Below are 20,110 nucleotides of genomic sequence, written 5' to 3' on the forward strand. Positions count from 1 at the left end.
AAGCTAGCGGCAAAATATGCTAATACATGCTAATTAGTGCAAACATCCAGGTAAAATAGTGAGAAATTTACTTACCGAAAAAACTGGAACACAGACTCCTTCGACGGTCGGTTAGTACAGTCCACACTACAACAAGCCATACTGTCACAAAAACCTATCCGAACATTGGCAAACAAACACGGACACCGCAGCTCCTGTCAACGGTTGGAGGTAGCCGGAGGCCTCTGGATGTAGCCGCCTAGCCCAGCCGATGCTTTAGCAAAGAGCTAACTGCCAGTGACTGTCTATGGGGCTGTCACTCAACGTAACCACGCCATAATTTATTAAGCCTAAATAACACTAAAACGGTTGTGGTACCAGGCTGTAAAGTTGGTTGTTTTAACATGGGGGTCAATAGAAAATTGCCCACTTCTGGAGCCAGCCCCCAGCGCCAGCCGAGGACCTGCAGCTTTTTGAACGCGGAAGTGATCCTCACTGCTGAAACCTACAACTCCCCCCTTGATATCCTCTCTAGTTATGACGTTTTGACCTTACAAGCAAATCACTCTGTCTCTTAAAGGGACAAGCATGAGGCACCACCTATGGTGTTAGGGTCACTGAACTGAAGAGCCCTAAACGTTTTAATCTTACATGAAATGCAATTTATGAAACACTGCATCTTTTCACACTGTCTATAGGCTATACTCCTGAACGAAATTTTGCCTGTACTGTCTAATCTATCTAACTGTCTGGCATTAGAAAAAGCTGAAAAAAAAATTGTCCCATTTATCAACCTGGAACCTATGAGTCATTAGTATTATATTCAGTGTGAAAACCGGATCAGAACCTGTCTGGGACAGACCTCATGGTGGAAGGTCACATTTCCTATCTTTGTGGCAGACAGGGAAAAACTGCTAAATTGGGAAACAATTGTTGGGGATTATACCATCAATTCAGCATAAACATTTGGGAACAAAGGACGCTTCTACTCGAGGGGGTGGTCAGGCTGTTCTGGTCCCACAGAGAGTGTTTCAGTTGACAAGGTTTGTTCTAATGTGCTGATAAACAGCTGTGCAAAGTTTTCACTTGGGAAAATTATAAATGATTAAAGCTATTGGACATGAAAACAAAAGCAAAGTCTCCCAAACTCATTCAAGTTCCTTCTCACTCTCCATCTAAGAAAGTTACCATGACACTAGTTTTAGAAAATACCTGCAGCTCTGCTTTTAAAACAGGCCCAGCTTTCAATGCAACATAATCTGTAAACTAATGGGCACTTTCTCTCCCATTTTAAGAGGATAAAGGGATTATTTATAAAATGTAAATCAGAAGTCTGGACCTGCAACAAAAAAGACACAGAATTCTTAAATCCAAACTCGACAGTCCCCTGGGGAACAAGAAAATGGTTATTTGCAGGTCCTAAACACTGGCTCATCGTCCTCCTGTTCTCACTGTTCTCTCGCCCTCAAAAAGTAAGTTGGCATCAGTACACAAAGCTGACATATATGACAGATGTCTCTGGCAATTTTGCCAGGTGGAGGTCAGGAAAGGGCAGCGCACCGTCACTGTCTATGTGCGTCTGGACTGTGTAGGCTTTGACCATTGCCCCCCACTCTAACACGGAGCTGTGGATGATCCCCAGCCTGGCCTGTTCATGATACGCTGCTCCCAGCTCCCTGCCCAGGAAAATGTCTTGGATCTGGGGTGAACCCAAGGAATCTTTCTTCATGTCCACAATCAGGTCCAGGTATGTATCTCTATCCCTGTTGTATCTATTTGTGTCTAAGTGAGCACTATTATCTCTGTCTGGGTCAGTGTTTGAGTCTGTATTCTTGGCTCTGTTTGCATCTGGACAGTGGTGAAGCGGCCTCTGCGGTAGGTTTACCACTGTCAGCCTCTCCAGGTGCTGCACAGCAAAATGCCCCTCTAGGGAAGAAGAAGGCGTCCCTCTGGATGGACTAGGACCACAGTGGATCAGAGTTAGGTGCCTCACCTCCGAGTTGTTGAGCAGACGTGCCGTGTTTAAAGGCGACGTGAACCAAACAGTTAAACGTCTCATCCGGAAAACAGGAGACGAGTGCGACTGGGGATGGTGCAATGTGGAAAGCTGGATGTCCTTGCACCTGCAGTCTGAAAGTGATGAAACACTGCAGGGCTGCGGGTCCTGGTTGCAGGAGTAGTAGAAAAAGTTGTTGTGGGTCACATAAGCCAAGCGGAGGTCAGATCGCTGCAGAGCCACAGACACACACAGCAGCACACAGAGGAGAGGAGCAGGAGGGCTGAAGGCTGGCATCACTGCTGGAGGAGTGTCTCAGGTAGCATGCTGATTGGTGTTCAAGTGGGGATATGTGCGTGGGGCGTCCAGATGTGGATACCTGAGCCTATGGACAAGACACATATGATGAGGACAGAAGCCAGCAGGTGATTGCATTGTGCGGGGCATTGTATGCATTATGTATGTAGAGTATATTAATATAATTTCTGATAACTTTCATTTCTAAATTGTTTTGGCAATGTTGGAGTTGGAGATTGTTATAAATATTGTTAAAACATGGCTGTTTGTGTCAAGTGTCTTTTCTTTCTTTTGGGGGGGAAGTGGGGGGGGGGGGGTATGTATGACGTATATATACCGTATATATATTTTAATTTTCAAACTAATCTTCAGCCCCAAATGACGCAAACTAAAGTGATATCACACAAGGTGATTTCTCAAACGTTGAACATTCCCCCCCTTCTGGAGCTACAAAGGAATTTATCCAACTTTTTTCAGTGGTACTCTCTTGTCTCTTCCACAGTTCATTCCAGGAATGAATTTATTTTGTATTTTTATATTTCTGCACCACATTTGTCCTCATCTCACTGATGTCTCAGTTACTATTAATGATTTACCAGAGCAACTTTTGACTGACCCCAGGGAGCGGGTGGGATCTTGTTCCATTTTGCTGTGGGTTGTCGCACGTTCACATACAGTAATAAAACTAACTTGACATCTGATAATAATCTCAGCATTTTTGTGGCAAAAGGCCAAACCGCCACTTAAATCCAGCATGACTGAGTGAAGTAACTGTTTATGTGAAAACAAAATACTACTTGCGTCATGTAAAGTAAACCCGGCCTTCTTTCAGATCAGGCCAGTTTTCATACTGCAGATTGTTGTTTGTGGATATTAGGGTGAAATGGTCTGAGGTCACTCACCCATTAAGTATTTTCTTTCCAAGGTGCAAAGAGAGGGGATGTGGAGAATCTGTGATGGGTGTGTTCTTCCTGCTCTACAGTTAGGAATACATTGTTTGGCACTGGAAGCCTATATTGAATTTCACATACACAAACACACACACGCATTTAGTAAATTATAACTGTGGAGATCGCTTTGGGATTCCAGGGAAAACATTGTTTGGAAATCTTGGCTTTTACAAAGGTCTGGGTAGATTTTCTGGTTTGGCAATAATATCAGAGCAGAAACATGACTTTCTGCCTCGTTTCTAAGCCTGGACAGAGTTGACCGCTGCATTCTTCCTTTGGCCTTGTGTGACATGAAACAGAAGTGAATTATCATCTACAGTATGTTCAACATCCTGTTTTCCTCCTTTTATATTGGCTCAGTCTATCTATAAGGTCTACACTGAGTAAAATCTTCACACCCAAGACATTGAGGACTTTATGGCTCCATGAAATGGAAACTTATGTCTTGTGAATCAGTTATACACAAAATTCACCCTGATATATTTGGTATGGTGACCCTGGTTTTGTTGGTGTTGAACATTGTTTGCCTGCACAGCATGAGTTAAATGTTAGATGAACTGTTCTTAATGGTAAAAAGCAGCAGGTAAATTTGATAGCAGTTGTGTTATGTGAATTTGGTAGTCCCCTGTGGTTACAGGATAAGTTTGATGATGTTGTTCGGTTACTTGAGTACTGTACTTAAGTACCATTTTATGGTTTTTGTACTTTGAGTTTTTCCATTTTCTTCTGCTTCATACTTTCGCTCCTCTAAAATTCAGAGGAAAATATTGTACTTTTAACTCACATTTACTTTCTAACTTTAGTTACTATTCACTTTTCAGATTAATAATACGAGACTTTACTGATCCCAGGGGGTGTTATGAGAAAGCAAAGATAGAATGCATTTCTGTAGATTAAACTTCACGGCGGTGTTTAAAGTAAAAATTGGCGAGTGTTTGCTTTTTGCTCTGGCCTCAAGATTGTTCACTCCACCTCTGCTTATGTCAGGAAATATGAGTCGCAGTCCTTCAGGACCTGTCCTGGCCAATAGGACTGTTAGGTCTTTCCCCTCACTAAGATAAACGTCAGTGAGTGTTTGTCCAATATCTGGTGCAGCTGTGAGTCGCTGATTTGGACTTGAAGTGACTCAAACCTCAAATATGGCTTCAGAGTCCCTTTTGTGGGTCAGGGGTGTGTTTGCCTTGCTTAAACTCTACAAATGTAATTCCAGTGAAATCAGTGAGTTTACCACTTCAATTGTCCCATTTAGTCACAGGAATAAACTCATCAGAGGCAAACAATAAGCTGAAAAGTGACATCCTTTGTTAGTGAATTAAAGGAACTGTCAGTTGTCAGTCCACCATCATAAGCAGCAGCAGTGTTTATCTTACAGGTTTTCATATGAACAGATTTGCTAGAAAGTTTCTATTACATAACGCAGACACAGGAATGCACAAGCTTGGTAATGTAATATGAGAATATACAGCAGACTCTGTCCCCTTTACAGACCAGAGGAGTTAACTTCAGGACACAAACGTGCATCTATAGCTCTTAAACTAAACTAAATGATCATCAGTGCTCATACACGTACAAAAAGTTTCCCAGTTTTCTGGCTTGTAACTCACCTCGAGCCGCTGCCGAAGAGCTGATATGTGAATGCGTCAGTGAGAGGCTGGGATGGGGAGGAAAAATTACACATGCAGCTGACGTCAGGATGGGGGAAGTATCCCATCCTTCAGCTTGAAGTTTTATATACAAACCCAGGGTATGTATGTTCCAATCAGAAAAGACAGGAACCAAACAGGATACCACAGTTAGTCTGTTTTCTGTAGGTCATTTTAAAAATATTATTAGAGGTCCACCTAGAGGTCCATTTAATATGCATTTATTTATTTGTCAGAGGGTTTTTTTGGTAGGGATCCCACACAGGTATTCTCATGCACGCAGCACAGCCAAAAGTATGTATTGGTATGATGTAAACTTATTTTTTAAACGTAATCCGTGGGCTTTTGAATGTGAACGTTATATGTGCCCTCATAACTGCACAAAATGTTTTTTTTTTTTTTTTAACACATTAGCTCGTCAGTTTACTCTCAGCAACTGTAAACGTCTTTCCCGTCAGGATAAGAAGGTATTTTTGGCAAAAGTCTGCGGAAACGCTGGTGATTTCCCGGTAACGAAATGTCATCTAGACCGAGTTTTTGCTGCATTCAGGTTCTGTCGGACGTATCTACAGTTTGACTTGAATGCATCACGAGTTATGAAGAAGTGACTGTTTACAGTACGGTAAGGTAAAATACTTGTACTCGACTTGAGTATTTTTATTTTATGCGACTTTAGACTTCTGCTTTGTTACGTTTCGGAGGGAGATATTGTTCTTTTTACTCCACTATATTTGTTTGACAACTTTAGTTAGCTACTTTAGTAACTGTATTTTCAGATTAAGATTTTATGCAAAACATACGAGGAGCCTCTAAAATATAAGACAGCACTTTGCTATTACACTCATCAGTTGTCTATTAAGTATCTAAAATTGGCTAAATTGACAAATGACAACATTAGACCAAAAAAAAACAAAAAAACAAAAAAACAAAAAACAATTATACATTGCATCAATGTATGCATGGTGGGGGGGCATGCGTCCAAGCATGTTACTGTTTTTTACTTGTGCTTCGTTTCTTTTGCAGCAGGTTTTGGCTGTCCTGGCCCCCACCTTATGGAACAGCCTCCCTCTGGGGCTCAGGTCAGCATATCTATAAATATTTTTTGCTTGTCTTCCATTTAATCGTGTACTCATGCTTTTAACAGTGTATTTTTCATTTGCACCTTGTGACCCTGGTTTCGATGTATTGTAGACAGTGGGTTTACTTGCATACATTAAAAATTAAGAGAAATATTTCTTTATATTATTTGAGGGAATCATTCGCAACACACAATAAATGTGTCTGAAAAGCACTTTTAAAAACTTTATTGTGCGTTTAAGACTTCTTTTCTCTAATGAAGCAGTATGAAGTTGGCCTCCACCTGAACTGTATTTGGGGGACCTAGATTTCCGAGGTTCCCAAATGCAGCACTGGGGGCACTGGATCCGCCTATTTTCAGGAGTTTCCAGCGGAGCTCAGCAGACACTGCGGCAGAGTCTGGGAGCTCGACCAGTTTCTACTCTGCCTCCTGGTGCTTCTCGGCAATGACACATTGAGGCTTTTGGCTTGTTAGTCTGACACCAAGGCGTGAAGGAAACATCGAGCTCCGGGCTGCAAAGCGAGCATGGATTCGGGCCGATTTCATCCCGTTTTCCACTTTCTCGTCTGGTTAACGGTCGTATGGGCCCACGGTAAGAAGCTAAGTTTGTCTTCAAGCATCGGTTCACACCTCAGCATGGTCTGTTAAATCAAAAAGTATGTCAAGCGATTCGCGAATTGACAGTACAGGCTGAGTCGTGGGGCCATTCCTTTGTATGGGGAGGTGAGACGAAGAGGGGCCTCAGCGCCTCCGCATCGTCTCAGGTAAATCCCTGCTAGCTAGCCGTTAGCCTCCCACTTGCTACAGCGGAGTTGGGAGCGTTTCCTTGTCACAAAATGCGGGTGCTTTGTGTGTATGCAAGGATTTCGTAGACTGAAGTAATGCGTGTGACATCGGCAGTCTTTTCCAGGTTTTATGTGAAGACACTCCAGCCAGCTAGATGTGTTGTTTTTTTTTTCTGCCTTTGTTCGCACAACCACCATTTGCCTTTGAGAATTCATGCCCATTTCCCATCAACGTGTTTAATTGTGTCTGGGTTGTATTAACGGGCCTACTGGGTAAGGGACCCTAGTGGCCCGGGGTCCACTGGACCAGAGCCTCTGTGTGAAGTGACTCATCGTAACTCCAGTTGGGAAATCAATCAAATGGCTATAAAGAGACTCAGGTGTTTGGGTAATTCCACGCCAGAGTTTTCCCCCAGTTCATGTCATGGGGGGGAAAAAATCACGTAAAAACTTCTATTACATTCATAAATTATTTTCTTAAATTCATATAATTCACAAATTATTAATTTTTATTAGCTTGATTTCTGTAAGACTTTGAGCAACAACTATTTTACATGAATACATGCTGGAGTAGAGCTATAGGATTTTGCAAGGGCAAACGTTTTCACGTGATTTTTTCTTTCTTTCCTTTTTTTTTATGCAAACCCATGACATGAATTGGGAGGAACTAGGTGAGACGGCATAGAATGACCTTTTAGTCATTAGTCTGCTTGCTATTACTGATTATTTAATTATTAATAGTATTTTAGTGTTCGTCTGATTGTTATCAGTTATTATTGCCTTTGTTGTGGTTAGTTGTTTGCTTTGCACTTGTCTGTATTGCATGTACTGACTAAACTACTGGATGCATCAATTTACATTGGTATTAATAAAGTATCAATCTATCTTTCTGGGTTGTGGCCCACAGATATTCTGCAGTGTATCTGAGCATGTAAACAACTCTAATGGGTTTAATTTGGCAGGAGAGGAAATGCACAGAGAAGTTCACATCGTAATTGGAATATCTCTGAAACCACTTTGTGCCTTGTGAATATTTGACCCCAGAATATTCTGTTAACAAGTCACATAATCAGACATTAATAATTCAGATAAATTCAGATTTCCTTGTAAACTCACATCTGGCTGATTTGTTTGGCAAACTGATCAAGATTTCTTCATTGGGATTGGGTGGGTGGATGGTCCGTCCTTATTTCCTCTTTGTAGTTTTCAATATTACACAAGACCGTTTGGTTGTGTAAGGCATTGCACAGTCTTCCAGTTTTCTTTGTAAGAAGACAGAAGCAAATTTATTACTTATTTTGTGTCCAGAAAGGTGGTAATCAAACCATGCACAATGCAGCTTTTCCTATGCTTGCAGCTGCAGCATAGGAAATGTTCCAGAAAAAAAGGATAATATATTCTGCTATACCTGCAACATGCACACAACTTCAGGGTGAGAGAAAGCAGGATTTACAATTTACAGTGTTGCAGTCATAGAGCTTGTTCTGCACCCAAGAGGATGTCCAGACAGTATCTTAATTCTCTAACCGAACGGCCATCTTACATTACGTCAACGCCCATGCTCTGCTCTCAGATCTGATGTTGTGTTTCGGTCAGTGCATTATTGCAACTACTGCCACTGCTGATGGTGGTAGGTGGAAGTCTAATGCGAATTTGGGGTTATTATTTAAGGAGGAGCTGAGCTAATGTGTATCGATCCTCTGCAGTCTGTGGGAATTTCAGCAGCTACATGACATATATTTAGCCCCTCATCATGTTTTCTATCCATAAGCATTAATGCACCTAGTAATGCACATAGGCTGCATTACAGCTACTCTGAGAGGCACCGAGCTAATGTGTTTAAGAGGCGCTGAGCTAATGTGTATCGTTCCTCTGCAGTCTGTGAGAATTTCTGCAGCTACATAAAATATATTTAGCTCCTCATCATGTGTTCTATCAACTAGCATTATTGCACCTAAGCTGCATTATGGCTGATCATGTATAGCCAGTGCCCGTATGGTCAAAAATGCTGTGAGAGCACTAATTTACCCCTGACAACCTTGATGGACTGCAGCTATTTTGATATTGGATTAATCACTGCAGTCAAATTTCAAGTAGCTTCTCAATTGTGAGGATTTCCTGTCTTATAAATAACAAATGAAAATGATGGTTAGTTGCAACCCTGTTGTTAATAACACAGATGAGAGAGATGGAAGAGATTTCTTCAAGTTCCAACACCATTATAAATGGTAATTTGCTGTTCCAAAAGTAACAGTAATCACATTTTTTTTCTACCATGATTAGAAGTGCTGCCTTTTGGCCCTAATTCATAATTTTCTATGGTTAGTGTATTTTTTGTTCCTGTTTACCATAGCAGTGGTCATGTGCACATGAAGTGAAATTTTGTGAGAGGAATTGAAATTCTTTCAGCAGTTGCTGCTGAAAAAGCACTTAAAGCATTTTCTTTTGCCTGCTGCAGACAGCAGTTGTTGTTTAACTCTAAAAATCTTATTGTTATTTGGCAAATAAACAGAAACACCTAAATAGTCCTTTTTCCACACATAATAACAGAAAAAACAAAAAATGACACCTTACATCGGGTGGTGGTCTAATAAATTTGTTAAGCATTGTTTATATATATATATATATATATATATATACACACACACACACACAGCTTCAGACTACTACCTCTCGTCCAAGATGAGGAAAGGGCTCAGTTGTTTGGATAGTGGTGAAGACGTCATCGCTGCTGTGAACAATTTTCAAGAATTGAAAGGTGTGAGTGTGTGTGAGAGAGAGAATGTCTGCGTGACAAAGATGTAAGTTGCAGTTCTTATTGGAATACACAGATTGAATTGCTTGAATAGTGTCACATGAGATGATGTAATGCATGCCAACCAACGACCACTTGTTTTTTTGAACTTGAAACTCTTCTGTGCTTTTTCCATCTCAGCCTCCCAGTGCTGCAGTGCTGATTTTCTTTACTACTGCCAGAATTTCATTGTGTCTGTGAGTGTAACTTTATTTGTGCACATCAGTGTAAGTGACTCTGAGCTCTGATACGTGAATTGAATAAATGACATTACGCGGATTTGCTAAGTACTGCTCCCTCTTTCTCAGGAACAGAGAGCAACGCATGATAAACCTGTATTTCTTTAATAACTTCACATTGTAATACCTATTTTTAAAAAAATAAATAAATGCTGTCTATCAGATGCTTCAAGATGAGTACAGACATCCACTGTTTGTGTTGACAAGACTTCAGCCTGAGGTCTTCCCCACGCAGGGGGACTTGTGACTCACTGGTGAGAGAGGGGTCTTGTGGGCACCTCTGTGGACTTCTCACATGCTGTGTGGGTTTGATGTTTCTGCTGTGGCTTTCACAAGCTCTTGATGTGTTTTGTACAGTGAGGTGTTTTCACAGCTCGCCTTGAAACATGGTTTGGATCAGTTTCCTGTTGTGTAGAGTGCGGACAAATCTTGTGCGGTGGAGGCTGAATTACTGAGATTTTCTCGTGTCACTCAGTAATCCCCTGATGGCCTGTACATGATAGCGATGAGTCACTGTTGGGAAGCACAACTTGTGATACTACAGGGGCTTTCCTACAAAACTTACACCTTCACTTTGTTTACTGTCAATTAGGCTTTGAAGCCTAAAGTGTCACTTTATAGCTCTCTGCGCTGCTTGTTATGGAAATCTTCAACATGAGATGGTCAACAGTGTAAAAACAACTAACATATTGAATAGCAGTTTACTAGACAGGTGTTTCACAAGAAATGTATTTTAATTTATTTAAGGCAGGGCATCAAACCGCAAAGTGTCCATAGCACCAGGTAAAAATAAAAGCTGAAACAATTAATCGATTAATTGATAAGCTAATTGACAGTTGAGTAAAAATGTGAAACATGACCAAATTTCAGCTTTAAAGTCGTGAGGATGTGATTGTTTTCTCTGTGTTTTTAAAATATCAATTTAATTAGATTATTACTGGGTTCATACAAAACAAGAAAGCTACATATGTCAATTAGGGCTGCAACTAACAGGTATTGTCATTATCAATTAATCTCCTGATTATTTTCTCAATTAATCATTTGCTCTATGAAACGCCAAAAACTTGTGAAAAAAAAAAAGTGCTAATCACTGCACAGTATCCATGTTGACGTCTTCAGGTGTCTTGTTTTGTCAGATCAAAAGTCAGAGATATTCAGCTCACTGTTATATATGACAAAAAGAAGCAGGTAGTGCTGTTGTTTTAGCACTGGTTTCCTTTATTATAACCATATTCTAACTCAGGATCATTCCGATCCTCTGGTCCTGACCTTTTATGAGGACCCAGAACTTCGTTAAAATCCACTGAGGTGGCTTTTAGTTACTCTGCCTCCTACCTGTGGAACAAACTTAGGATTTGAGAGCAGAGACTTGTCTAAGATCAACTTAAAACCTTTTAATTTTCCCAGGGTTATGGCTGAATAGTTTCTTCTTCTCTCTCCGTTTCATCAGTTTTCTAATGTATACAAGTATATACTGATGTTTTATGTTTCTCATTTTTTTCTATTTTAAAACAGCGAAGCACTTTGAGGCGCTCGTGTTTGCATTGTGTTTTATTTTAAGCCAAAACATTTGTTGTGAAAAAGCCTTTTGTTCGCACAGTTTACGTAGCTGAGACTCTGCAGGGACAGGAAAGCCATGCGAGTTATGTAGCTTACTGTTCTGTGTGGTAAAATAGTTGATGCAAGATTTATCTTTTTGTCTTTGATGTTTTGGCATTTCCTTGACGTGTGTGAACCTTATGTATTTGTGCTTTGTTCAGTTTGCTCCCATGTCTTTAGTGTCCTGTGCATTGCTTCTGTTTTCTTCTTTTTCACTGCATGCTCTGTAAAGCATGTTGAAGTGCTGTGGTTGAGCTGAATTCTCATTCTTACCGAAAGTATAAAGAGGGCTTCACTGTCAATGAAATTTTAGTTTCACCTCCAGTTAGTTGCAGCGTCAGTCAGACCTATAAAAAAGTACCAGAGTTTACAATATGAAACAGAATATTAAAATATCAAATGTACAATTTCCAGTAAGAATCTTAACTAGAGAAACAGCCACTGAATAAAACAAGGACATTCTTTCAGTTATTAATATAAATATATACATATTCAAAATGAAAGGTGCTGAAATGTGGGACAATGAAAACCTGTTACTAGCTCCCATTTAACTTATTATTATTGCATATAATTATTGTACAGCGCATTGTGGGTCATACTTGTTCCAAACGGTGCTTTTACTTTCTGTGCAAAATAAAAATTTTCTGTACTTTTATGTTAAAGAACTCAGTTGTGAAAGTGTTTTGCAGCAGCTCTCAGGACAGTTTTCAGTCATTTTGGGAAGTGTTACACACCACTGACCTCCTTTTTACATCTGATAGCATCTGCTTTCTCTTCCTGCATCTGAAGGCTGGTTTTGCACTGGAGGCACAAATATGAGAACTTTACTGCTGTTTTCTGTCTTCGTATGGTGAACACTTACAACGTGCTTCACTCAGACAAACTTTGGAGGTGCTTTGAAAACTGTAAATTTAAATATTGTTTTGCAGTACATTAGGTTATGCATAATTCTGTTCTGACTAACATGGGATTTTTTTTTATTTGTAATTGCTGTAAAAATAGTAGCCAGTAAAGTTTTTCTCCATAATATGTGAATTTGTTCACAGATAAGATTTTGTTAATGAAATCTGTTTTAACCCTGACTGTGAAGATTCAGTTTAGCATTTTTAGGTTGAGTTCCCAAAATATCTGCCAAATGTGTTAAGTAGTGTGTGTGTGTGTGTGTGTGTGTGTGTGTGTGTCCCGATCTTCCTTGTGGTGAAAGCCCTCATCAACCAGTTTTACTGTTGCGGTTATCACAGTTTACACGCAGCTATCTGTAAGTTCTCACAACCCTCTTCTCACAACTCAATATGTTTTTAGATTCTGTGTGTGTGTGTGTGTGTGTGTGTGTGTGTGAGCGTGAGCGTGCGTGTTTTGTCATGTGCAAGCACGTAAATGTTGGTTCACAGAGGAAATGAAACTGAAATGTTTGGTGTTTTTTTTTTTTTTTTTTTTTTTTTTAAAGCTGTACTGCAGTGACTCATAAATGTAAAGGTTGTGTTCGGTAACTCATCTGAAAGTGTAACAGCCAATTCTTCCACCCTCTCTCCTCTTCTGCTCTTCTGTGTTTGACACATGGGTTCATTAAGGGAAAGTAAAAGCAAGCAAGGGAATCACTATTGTGTGGACACAAAAATTGTATTGCATTGAATCACGCCTGCTTCCTGTAAGCATAGAAAAATGTCTTGACTTGTGTAAACATGTGCTGAGTAGATAACTGGTGCCTGCAGTGCTTTTCAGACCTGTTGTTAAAGCCATATAGTCATCTTATAATGCTCCTGAAAATAAGCTACAGCACTGAGCTGAGGATCATTTACTGTCTGAATGCTGTCTGTTTTGGGGTTTTTTTGTTTTGTTTTTTGTTTTTTTTTTGCTGTTTTGGACGTGAGGAAGTGGGCGGGGACTGTCAGAAAATGTCAGAAATGTCACCCCGCCTGGGGGTGAGGGACGTCCACCTACGGCATAACAGTTTGGCGGTCTGATACTAACTGCATTGTTTTGATTTAGAGTTTGAAGAAGTTCAGTGTCAAATGTGAATGCCTCAAAACACATGCAGTCTGACGTCTGCGTCTCTGTTTCCACAGTGGAGCCTCCGACCAACGTGACCCTGCAGTGCCACAGCATGAACAATGTTCTGAAGTGGACTTATGAGAAGCTGGAGCCTGGGCTTCAATTTTGCGTAGAAATCCGCTCATATTACAGGTTTTTGTTTTTCTTTGTACAATATCTGTGTTTGCCTGTTTAAAACAGTAATGTTAAAGATGATCTCTATTTTAAAGTGTGTACTGTACACTTACATGAAGCATTTATTAATTAATGTTTATACGCATAAAGCTTTAAACTATTTATATCCATATGAGCCATACAGAGACATATGATTATTGTAGTAGTATACTTTTAGTCCCTAGTGTTGGTCTGAATCCTACATTTCCCACAATGCTGCCACTGTAGTTCAAACCCTTTGTGTTTGTAACACAGACTTTTAGCTATTGATTTGTACTCTTAAGGCCCCAGCTGAGATCACGTATGTCCTCTTATTATTTTTTTTGTCTTATCTGTTTCTCCAGTGTTCCCTACAAAGTTTGCGTGGATGCACCAGCTCTACAGGCCAACCTGTCAGCTCTTTCTGATCCAGATGAAGCGTATTTGGTTTCTGTAACAGCCGTGCTTGGTCAGAACACGTCTGAGTCTGCCCCTCCTGAAGGAATCAGTTTCAGCTATTTCAGGAACAGTCCTGAATCTCAAATATGTGAGTAGTAGATGTCAGTATTCCCTGAGCTAACTATGACAGCATTAAACTTTTTAGTTGGATAAAGCAGAACTAATAAATTCATACATTTTATCCATCTCCTGAATGCAGAACATAACCAAGGGTAAAACAAACAATAAATGAGAGGACTGAGGGGGCCACATTACAGCAGAACTGCTTATCAGATAGCTTTTTAATCCTGTGCCTGACCATTGCTGTAACTTTCAGAAACCGGTAATCCAACATTCACGTCCACTTCCTGCCGTTATTGGCCGACCAATGAAAGTCATCAAAGCCATTTTATTGTCCCTTTCTCCAATTGGGCTGTAGTCTAAAACCCTAACGAAAAATATAAACATGACTTTCAAGAAAAGCAAGAGATAAAGTCCTACCACTAATGCTTGAATCAGAGAACCTACAGTGGAGCAAAGTTTTAGGTATGGATCCTGCTTTTGTTTGTATCGCATCTATATGCACAAAAATAACATCAGGACAAAGTGACATGATTCAAGATTCAAATAATTGTTCATGTTCATGCCATGTCCATGTTTGTTTCCAGGTTCTTTGGACCTCCCACCAGTTACAGTAACTGCAGAACCAGATGACAATGTTGCCTTCCACTTCATTCATCCCTGGAAGTGGTACAACCAACAACAGAAGAAGAGCAACAAAAAACGGGGCACTGAAAATCTACCCGAATTTAAGTACCATGTTGCAGTCATCAGCCAGGTCAGACCGCAAACAGTTTCACATCTTCTGCATCATCTAAAGTTTGTTATGACATTGATGAAACAATTTAATCGAGTTAATCACTATTAAATATAAAAATACTGGTTTGGTCCCTCTGAGTGGTATTTTATAATAAATGACTCCATTAGATTTGATAGAATCAGTTGAACTGAAACCATTTGTAAGATGTCACAAACCAAAACAACTGGAAACCACCAGTTTAATCTCAATGTAAAAGCTTGTTATATAAATATCCATTGCATAAAATGTTCATCTTAAAAGTTCTCTGGCTCTGATATGATAAAAAAAAAGGTCCAAGAAAGACACTTAAAATTTTGGGTGCACCTTTATTATATGCTGGTGCATCTAAATGAACACGCCAATGCAAAGTTAGTCTGGGGTCCTGTTGTCTGTTTCTTTGTCATTATTACATAATCAAACAATAATATTGTTTAAAGTTGTTTTAGCAGAGGCAGAAGTAGGAAATACTGCTGTAAATGTAGCCTTATTGTTTATTATTAGGAGTACAACTGCTCTCATATCACATCATTTAACTATTGTACAGCAGAAGTCCAAACCCAAAGAGTTCACCTGTGAGGAGGATGAGTGTAAGGGCGAGGTCCCAGTGGACGCTGCACAGGAGAAACACTGTCTGAACATCACGGGAGACCTGCAGAATATGGAAGTTACATCTGCACGACTCTACTGCACCATATCAACACCCATTCCAACTGGCCCACACAGTTGAGTGAAATTTTTATTTATTTATTTATTTAAGTTTTTCCATTTAAGATTGCCAAGAGACATGATAGTCATGCTGCTTACTCAAACAGCACCCCGCCATATTTTGTCAGCTTCCAGAAATTGTGGTTTGTGGAAGCTGCCGTGGGTGGAAATGAGCTGGGTATGAGTATTTGCAGGTGGTGCAAATGATCAGTCTAGAAAAAAAAGGTCCTGGTCTTTGAATCTAAGGGATTGAAGTTTTAAGTTGCTGAAAAACACGCAAAACAGATTGCCTAACACCTAAGGCAGAAAAGGAAGGTACGTCATCAGTGGCTGTTCTTTAAGGTGGATTTTTTTCCTGTAATATATCAGTAAATCACAGCTCCAGAGCAACTGCCATGGTTCAGAGATTCTGCTGGAAATAATCTGTTATCAGTTTTTGAAAGTTAAATGTTAGATAAAATGTTGTTACTTAAAGATGTTTCTGCACCAGTCATTATTATTATTATTGTTATTAGTAGTAGTAGCAGTATTAGTAGTACAGATAATAAAATATAGTAAACACTGTCACCTAGTGGCCAAATGGATCAGAAGACAATCCGTTTCCCATCTGCATGACTCAGCCACGTATCCACCAGCTGAGCTATGTCGTGTATTCACTGAGCTGTAATTAGTCAGTGCAGCACGCTGCAGAGTCTGAGGGAAAAGAAGGAAAAGAAAGTCATCTGAGATTTCAAAGGTTGACAACAGTGGAGACAAATGGACAGTCAGGTAGTTGGTTTAACTGGTTGGTTTATAATCTGGTACTGGTTGAATCCTGCCCAGCTCCCACAGGTTTCTGTGGTTAGTGTGTGTATGTATGGCTATTTGTGGTCAAATGTATTCACTTTTATATCTGTTTTGTCTAGTTTCCATCTACATCGTAACCAGCGTGTTGGTCTTGAGTTCAGTCGCTGTGGTCCTCTTCTTGGTGTACCTAAAGAAGACTAGACCGTCAACTAATTTTCCAAAGTCTATGGTATGTTCATTCTACCAGATCAGATTTTATGTGATCAGCGTAATTTAAATGCATATCATTCACTTTCAGTGTGCTGAAGGAACAGATTTTTCTTTTTTTTTTTTACATTTCAACACTAATCTAACCTAACCGTTCCCTTTTGTGTCTGAAAGTTGATCAACAAAAACAGTCCAGTGGAACCACCTCAAGACACGTTCTCAATAGACAGAGCAGAGCCTTGCTCCTCACCCTCACCTCTGCTGAGCGGGCTAGAAGAAAGTGAAATCACAGATCCTGTTGCTCACCCTGATGAGCCTGAATTCCGTCTGCCACTTGGGGTTTCGACAACGGATGAAGATGCGCGTGACGTCACAGAGGCAGGGCACCCGAATGGCGAGGAACATGAACATGTGAAAGACAACAGGTTTGATGAAGATGTGACTCTAAACAACAATGTAGGCCACTCTGTTTATGAGAAACGTGAACCAACATTGGACGTTTCTCATAAACAGAGTGAAGGCCCATGTGTTTATGAGAAACGTCCGGTGTTGGTTGAGTTAGCGCCAGGTGAACTGGCTGAGGGCTACCATGGAGTTGGTAACCTCTGAACATTGAATGTTATGTCAAATGCGGTAGCTCCCTGCCATCTGTAACTACATGACATTACAACTCAAAAACCTTAACTTTAAGAGGAGTTGTTTCAAAATTTGAGCTAGTGCGATTTGTGTTATTTCCTTCTCAATGCCAAGTAAGAGGCAAACCAGGAGTTTTCCTCCTGTCAGTGCACCTTAAAATCAGTCTTTGCATTGCCATTTATATGTAAAGGCAGCTTTACAGGTAGTTAAAATAAAAAAGGCCATAGTAATGACTAATACCAAATCAGAGCACACAAAAACAAGCCAACATGACCCATCACCAGTATGTTAATCACACCATCTCTGATATTTGTCTTTAAGTTCTTAGAGTTTCTCACGGCATGCCTAGCAGTGCTATTCGGGGGAGAAAGCATCTTGTATGGGAATTACATACATGGTGTTTTTAAGTAAGTGTTCATTCTAAGTTTCATCCTGTGGCATTGAGGTAAATACTATTCAGAAAATCAGCTGTCTTCATTGCATACTGTCCTGACTGTTGAGCTTCTCTTTACTCTGATATGCTTTAAAAAAACAAACAAACGTTGCTTCCATCAGCTTGGGCAGAACGTAGTGGCCAAGATGCTAAAGAACAGTATGACTGAAAGAAATAACACCTAATTACGAATTTAACTTTAGATTGTAATTTAAAACGCAGAGAGGCTTTCATGGGTCTGTTACATTTCAGATCTTTTCAGGTCTGTGCTGGTCGGCTTCCTCATTATCTGTGATAAATATTTCTGCTTGTTCTTTAGTGTACTGTAGACTACATTTGTTTATTTGTTTTTTGTTTTTTTTTATAAGTGCTTTGACAAAAAAAATGGTCAGCTGTCTTTTTTTGTTTCTAAGTCACTGCCTGTTGACTATTGACTGTGTACAGTTGTCCTCCTGGGGAGTTGAGATGAGATGGAGGTGGTGAAGCATTGGCGGGGCGAAAGGGAACATACCTTAAATACATTAAATACCTTTTTAATGAACCAGCGAACATAGTATCGCTCAGCAAGCTTATGGAACAACCATCATGTACAGACATTCACAAACTCACTGCAGTGAATCCTACACATTGGCTTAAATTAACAGACTGGACTTTGCTAAATCCCCTTTCAAAGTAAAATCATAAAGAAAAATAACACATAAATACTGTTTCATAAAGATCACTATCTGTTGCAGTTCACAAAAGCATTACAGGAGCTCACTAGTCAAAATATTCTATTCATTGTGAAATAGAAAGCCGCCTAAATGTTCTTACTGATTTGCACTTCTGTGTTTTCTGTATGATTCAGAAGCTTTAGTTTAATGGCTAATAGCACCTTAAAGTTAAATGTTCGTTAGAGCAATGAATTTTTTCCTGAGATGAAATGAAATATATGTATAGTTTAATATAGTCAAAAGAGGAATTCGTCCTGGAAAGCAGATTTGACAGGGTTCCTCATACGGAGCTGCAGAGGATTGTTAGCCCCGTCTTTCACCTGCTGGTTGATCAGGAGAAGGAGAACAAGTTTGAATTATTTGAATTATTCATTTAATTTTTTTTTTGTCAACTATGTTGCACTAGAGGAGGAAGGGATGTGGTGTGTTATTACGTAACACATGTTACATATCTGTTAAACTTGTGCCTTAATGTGGTTTACAGGCAGTTTTTGAGTTCAATACATTGTACATATATACAATACACTGCATTTTGTGCTAATGTACAGTAATGTGCAAAAATTTTAGACACTGAAATGAAAGTGAGGATGCTTTTACTGGTTTATATTATCGGTTAACTTTATGCAAAGTGCAGTAAACAGAAAAACTTAAATAAGTACTTAGTGTGTCTGTCCTATTGCCTTTTGTAACAGCACCAGTTAACATGTGCACAGTTTTCCAATGTACTCTGCAGGTAGGTTGTTCCAAGCATCCTGGAGAACTTGACACAGTTCTTGAGGGTTTAGTCTGTCTCAGTGTCTTGTCTTTTTTTTTTTTTTGGCTGTATGTTTGGGGACAGTTATGCTGCAGACAGAAATCAGCACTGATTAGACGCCTCCCTGATGGTTTTGCATGATTGATAAAAATCTGTACCTCAAAAGTACCTAAAACTTTTGCACAGTACTGTATGTCAGAACCTTCCAGATCTGTTAATGTCCATGCAAACGTAGTCTGGCTTAATCAGCATTATTTTGCTGTTACCTACTTGTCTATTTACCTGACTCAGTCTATACCTAATAATCCTTGTACTTTCATCCATAAAAACTTTGCTCTTCTATCTGTAAAACTACTGTTTGATTTTTCTAATTTAGTTTTAAGCATTACTTCAAATAAAATGTTTGTATTGTAGTGTTTTCCTGTTCATGTTCTGTTCTAATGAAGAATATCATGTTATGGTTATAAACTGAAGTTAATGTACAGCATCCTGTGACCCAAATAGTGTCCCACATCTTACGTTGTGTTCACCAAATTACTGTATGTGAAATGCTACCACTTAAGGAAGGGAAGTTGGTATTTCCCCTGCGACTGACTGGCGACCAGTGTAGGGTGTACCCTGCCTCTCTCCCATAGTCAGCTGGGAGAGGCTCCAGCTCCCCGCGACCCTGACAGATCAAGCGGTGTAGAAGATGAATGAATGAATGAAGTTGGTATTTCTGTGTAGTTAATCAGCCATATAACAACTGGGTTATCACTGTAGGACTTTTCCACTATTTACAATGACTGTGTTAAAATGCGTCACACAGTGTTGTGATGTAAGGGAAGAGGCACACATGCCATGATGTTTCATGACATTTGAGCAATCCGTGTTCCTTCCTCTGAAACCAGTCATTTTAATGACGGGGGAGACCTCCTTTTGTGTGTGTGTTCGCATAAATGTCTGTTATTTATGTTTCCTTCCTCTTTGCTGTGTGTGTGGGAGTAGCGAGATAACGGACTTCACTATTAGGTGTGTATCCTCAATTGATTCTTG

At 39.8% G+C, this 20,110-nt stretch overlaps 2 protein-coding genes across 6 annotated transcripts; one reads left to right on the plus strand and one right to left on the minus strand.

Annotated features, from left to right (window-relative positions):
* Positions 1-410: 410 nt before the first annotated feature.
* si:ch73-52p7.1 (uncharacterized protein LOC100321084 homolog) lies at positions 411-7,976 on the minus strand. Of its 3 annotated transcripts, XM_041049609.1 has the most exons (3): positions 4,827-4,849; positions 3,175-3,283; positions 411-2,360 (listed from the first exon to the last, which is right to left on the minus strand). In XM_041049609.1, exon 3 carries the CDS (start codon positions 2,270-2,272, stop codon positions 1,463-1,465), a length of 810 nt encoding a protein of 269 aa, XP_040905543.1. In that variant the 5' UTR covers positions 2,273-2,360; positions 3,175-3,283; positions 4,827-4,849; the 3' UTR covers positions 411-1,462. The 3 variants fall into 3 exon arrangements, with proteins under 3 accessions (XP_040905543.1, XP_040905545.1, XP_040905544.1); XM_041049611.1 differs by lacking the exons at positions 3,175-3,283; positions 4,827-4,849 and adding an exon at positions 7,845-7,976; XM_041049610.1 differs by lacking the exon at positions 3,175-3,283 and having other exon boundaries at positions 4,827-4,864.
* On the plus strand, positions 6,306-19,488 carry ifngr1l (interferon gamma receptor 1-like). Of its 3 annotated transcripts, none has more exons than XM_041049605.1 (7): positions 6,306-6,535; positions 13,427-13,544; positions 13,910-14,091; positions 14,651-14,820; positions 15,386-15,563; positions 16,452-16,561; positions 16,714-19,488. In XM_041049605.1, the coding sequence occupies exons 1-7, from the start codon at positions 6,469-6,471 to the stop codon at positions 17,146-17,148; spliced, it is 1,260 nt and encodes a 419-aa protein (XP_040905539.1). In that variant the 5' UTR covers positions 6,306-6,468; the 3' UTR covers positions 17,149-19,488. The 3 variants fall into 3 exon arrangements, with proteins under 3 accessions (XP_040905539.1, XP_040905542.1, XP_040905540.1); XM_041049608.1 differs by having other exon boundaries at positions 14,651-14,815; positions 15,384-15,563; XM_041049606.1 differs by having other exon boundaries at positions 6,307-6,535; positions 15,389-15,563.
* The last annotated feature ends 622 nt before the right edge of the window (positions 19,489-20,110 follow it).

This window comes from Toxotes jaculatrix, chromosome 11, assembly GCF_017976425.1.
Source record: "Toxotes jaculatrix isolate fToxJac2 chromosome 11, fToxJac2.pri, whole genome shotgun sequence".
NCBI classification, from domain to species: domain Eukaryota; kingdom Metazoa; phylum Chordata; class Actinopteri; family Toxotidae; genus Toxotes; species Toxotes jaculatrix.

Bases quoted from the DNA above. Each gene is read 5' to 3' on its own strand.
- si:ch73-52p7.1 (XM_041049611.1), bottom strand. From the start codon at position 2,272: ATGCCAGCCTTCAGCCCTCCTGCTCCTCTCCTCTGTGTGCTGCTGTGT.
- ifngr1l (XM_041049605.1), top strand. From the start codon at position 6,469: ATGGATTCGGGCCGATTTCATCCCGTTTTCCACTTTCTCGTCTGGTTA. The intron at 13,545-13,909 runs GTTTTTGTTTTT...CTGTTTCTCCAG, and splicing joins GAAATCCGCTCATATTACAG to TGTTCCCTACAAAGTTTGCG. The intron at 14,821-15,385 runs GTCAGACCGCAA...ACTATTGTACAG, and splicing joins ATGTTGCAGTCATCAGCCAG to CAGAAGTCCAAACCCAAAGA.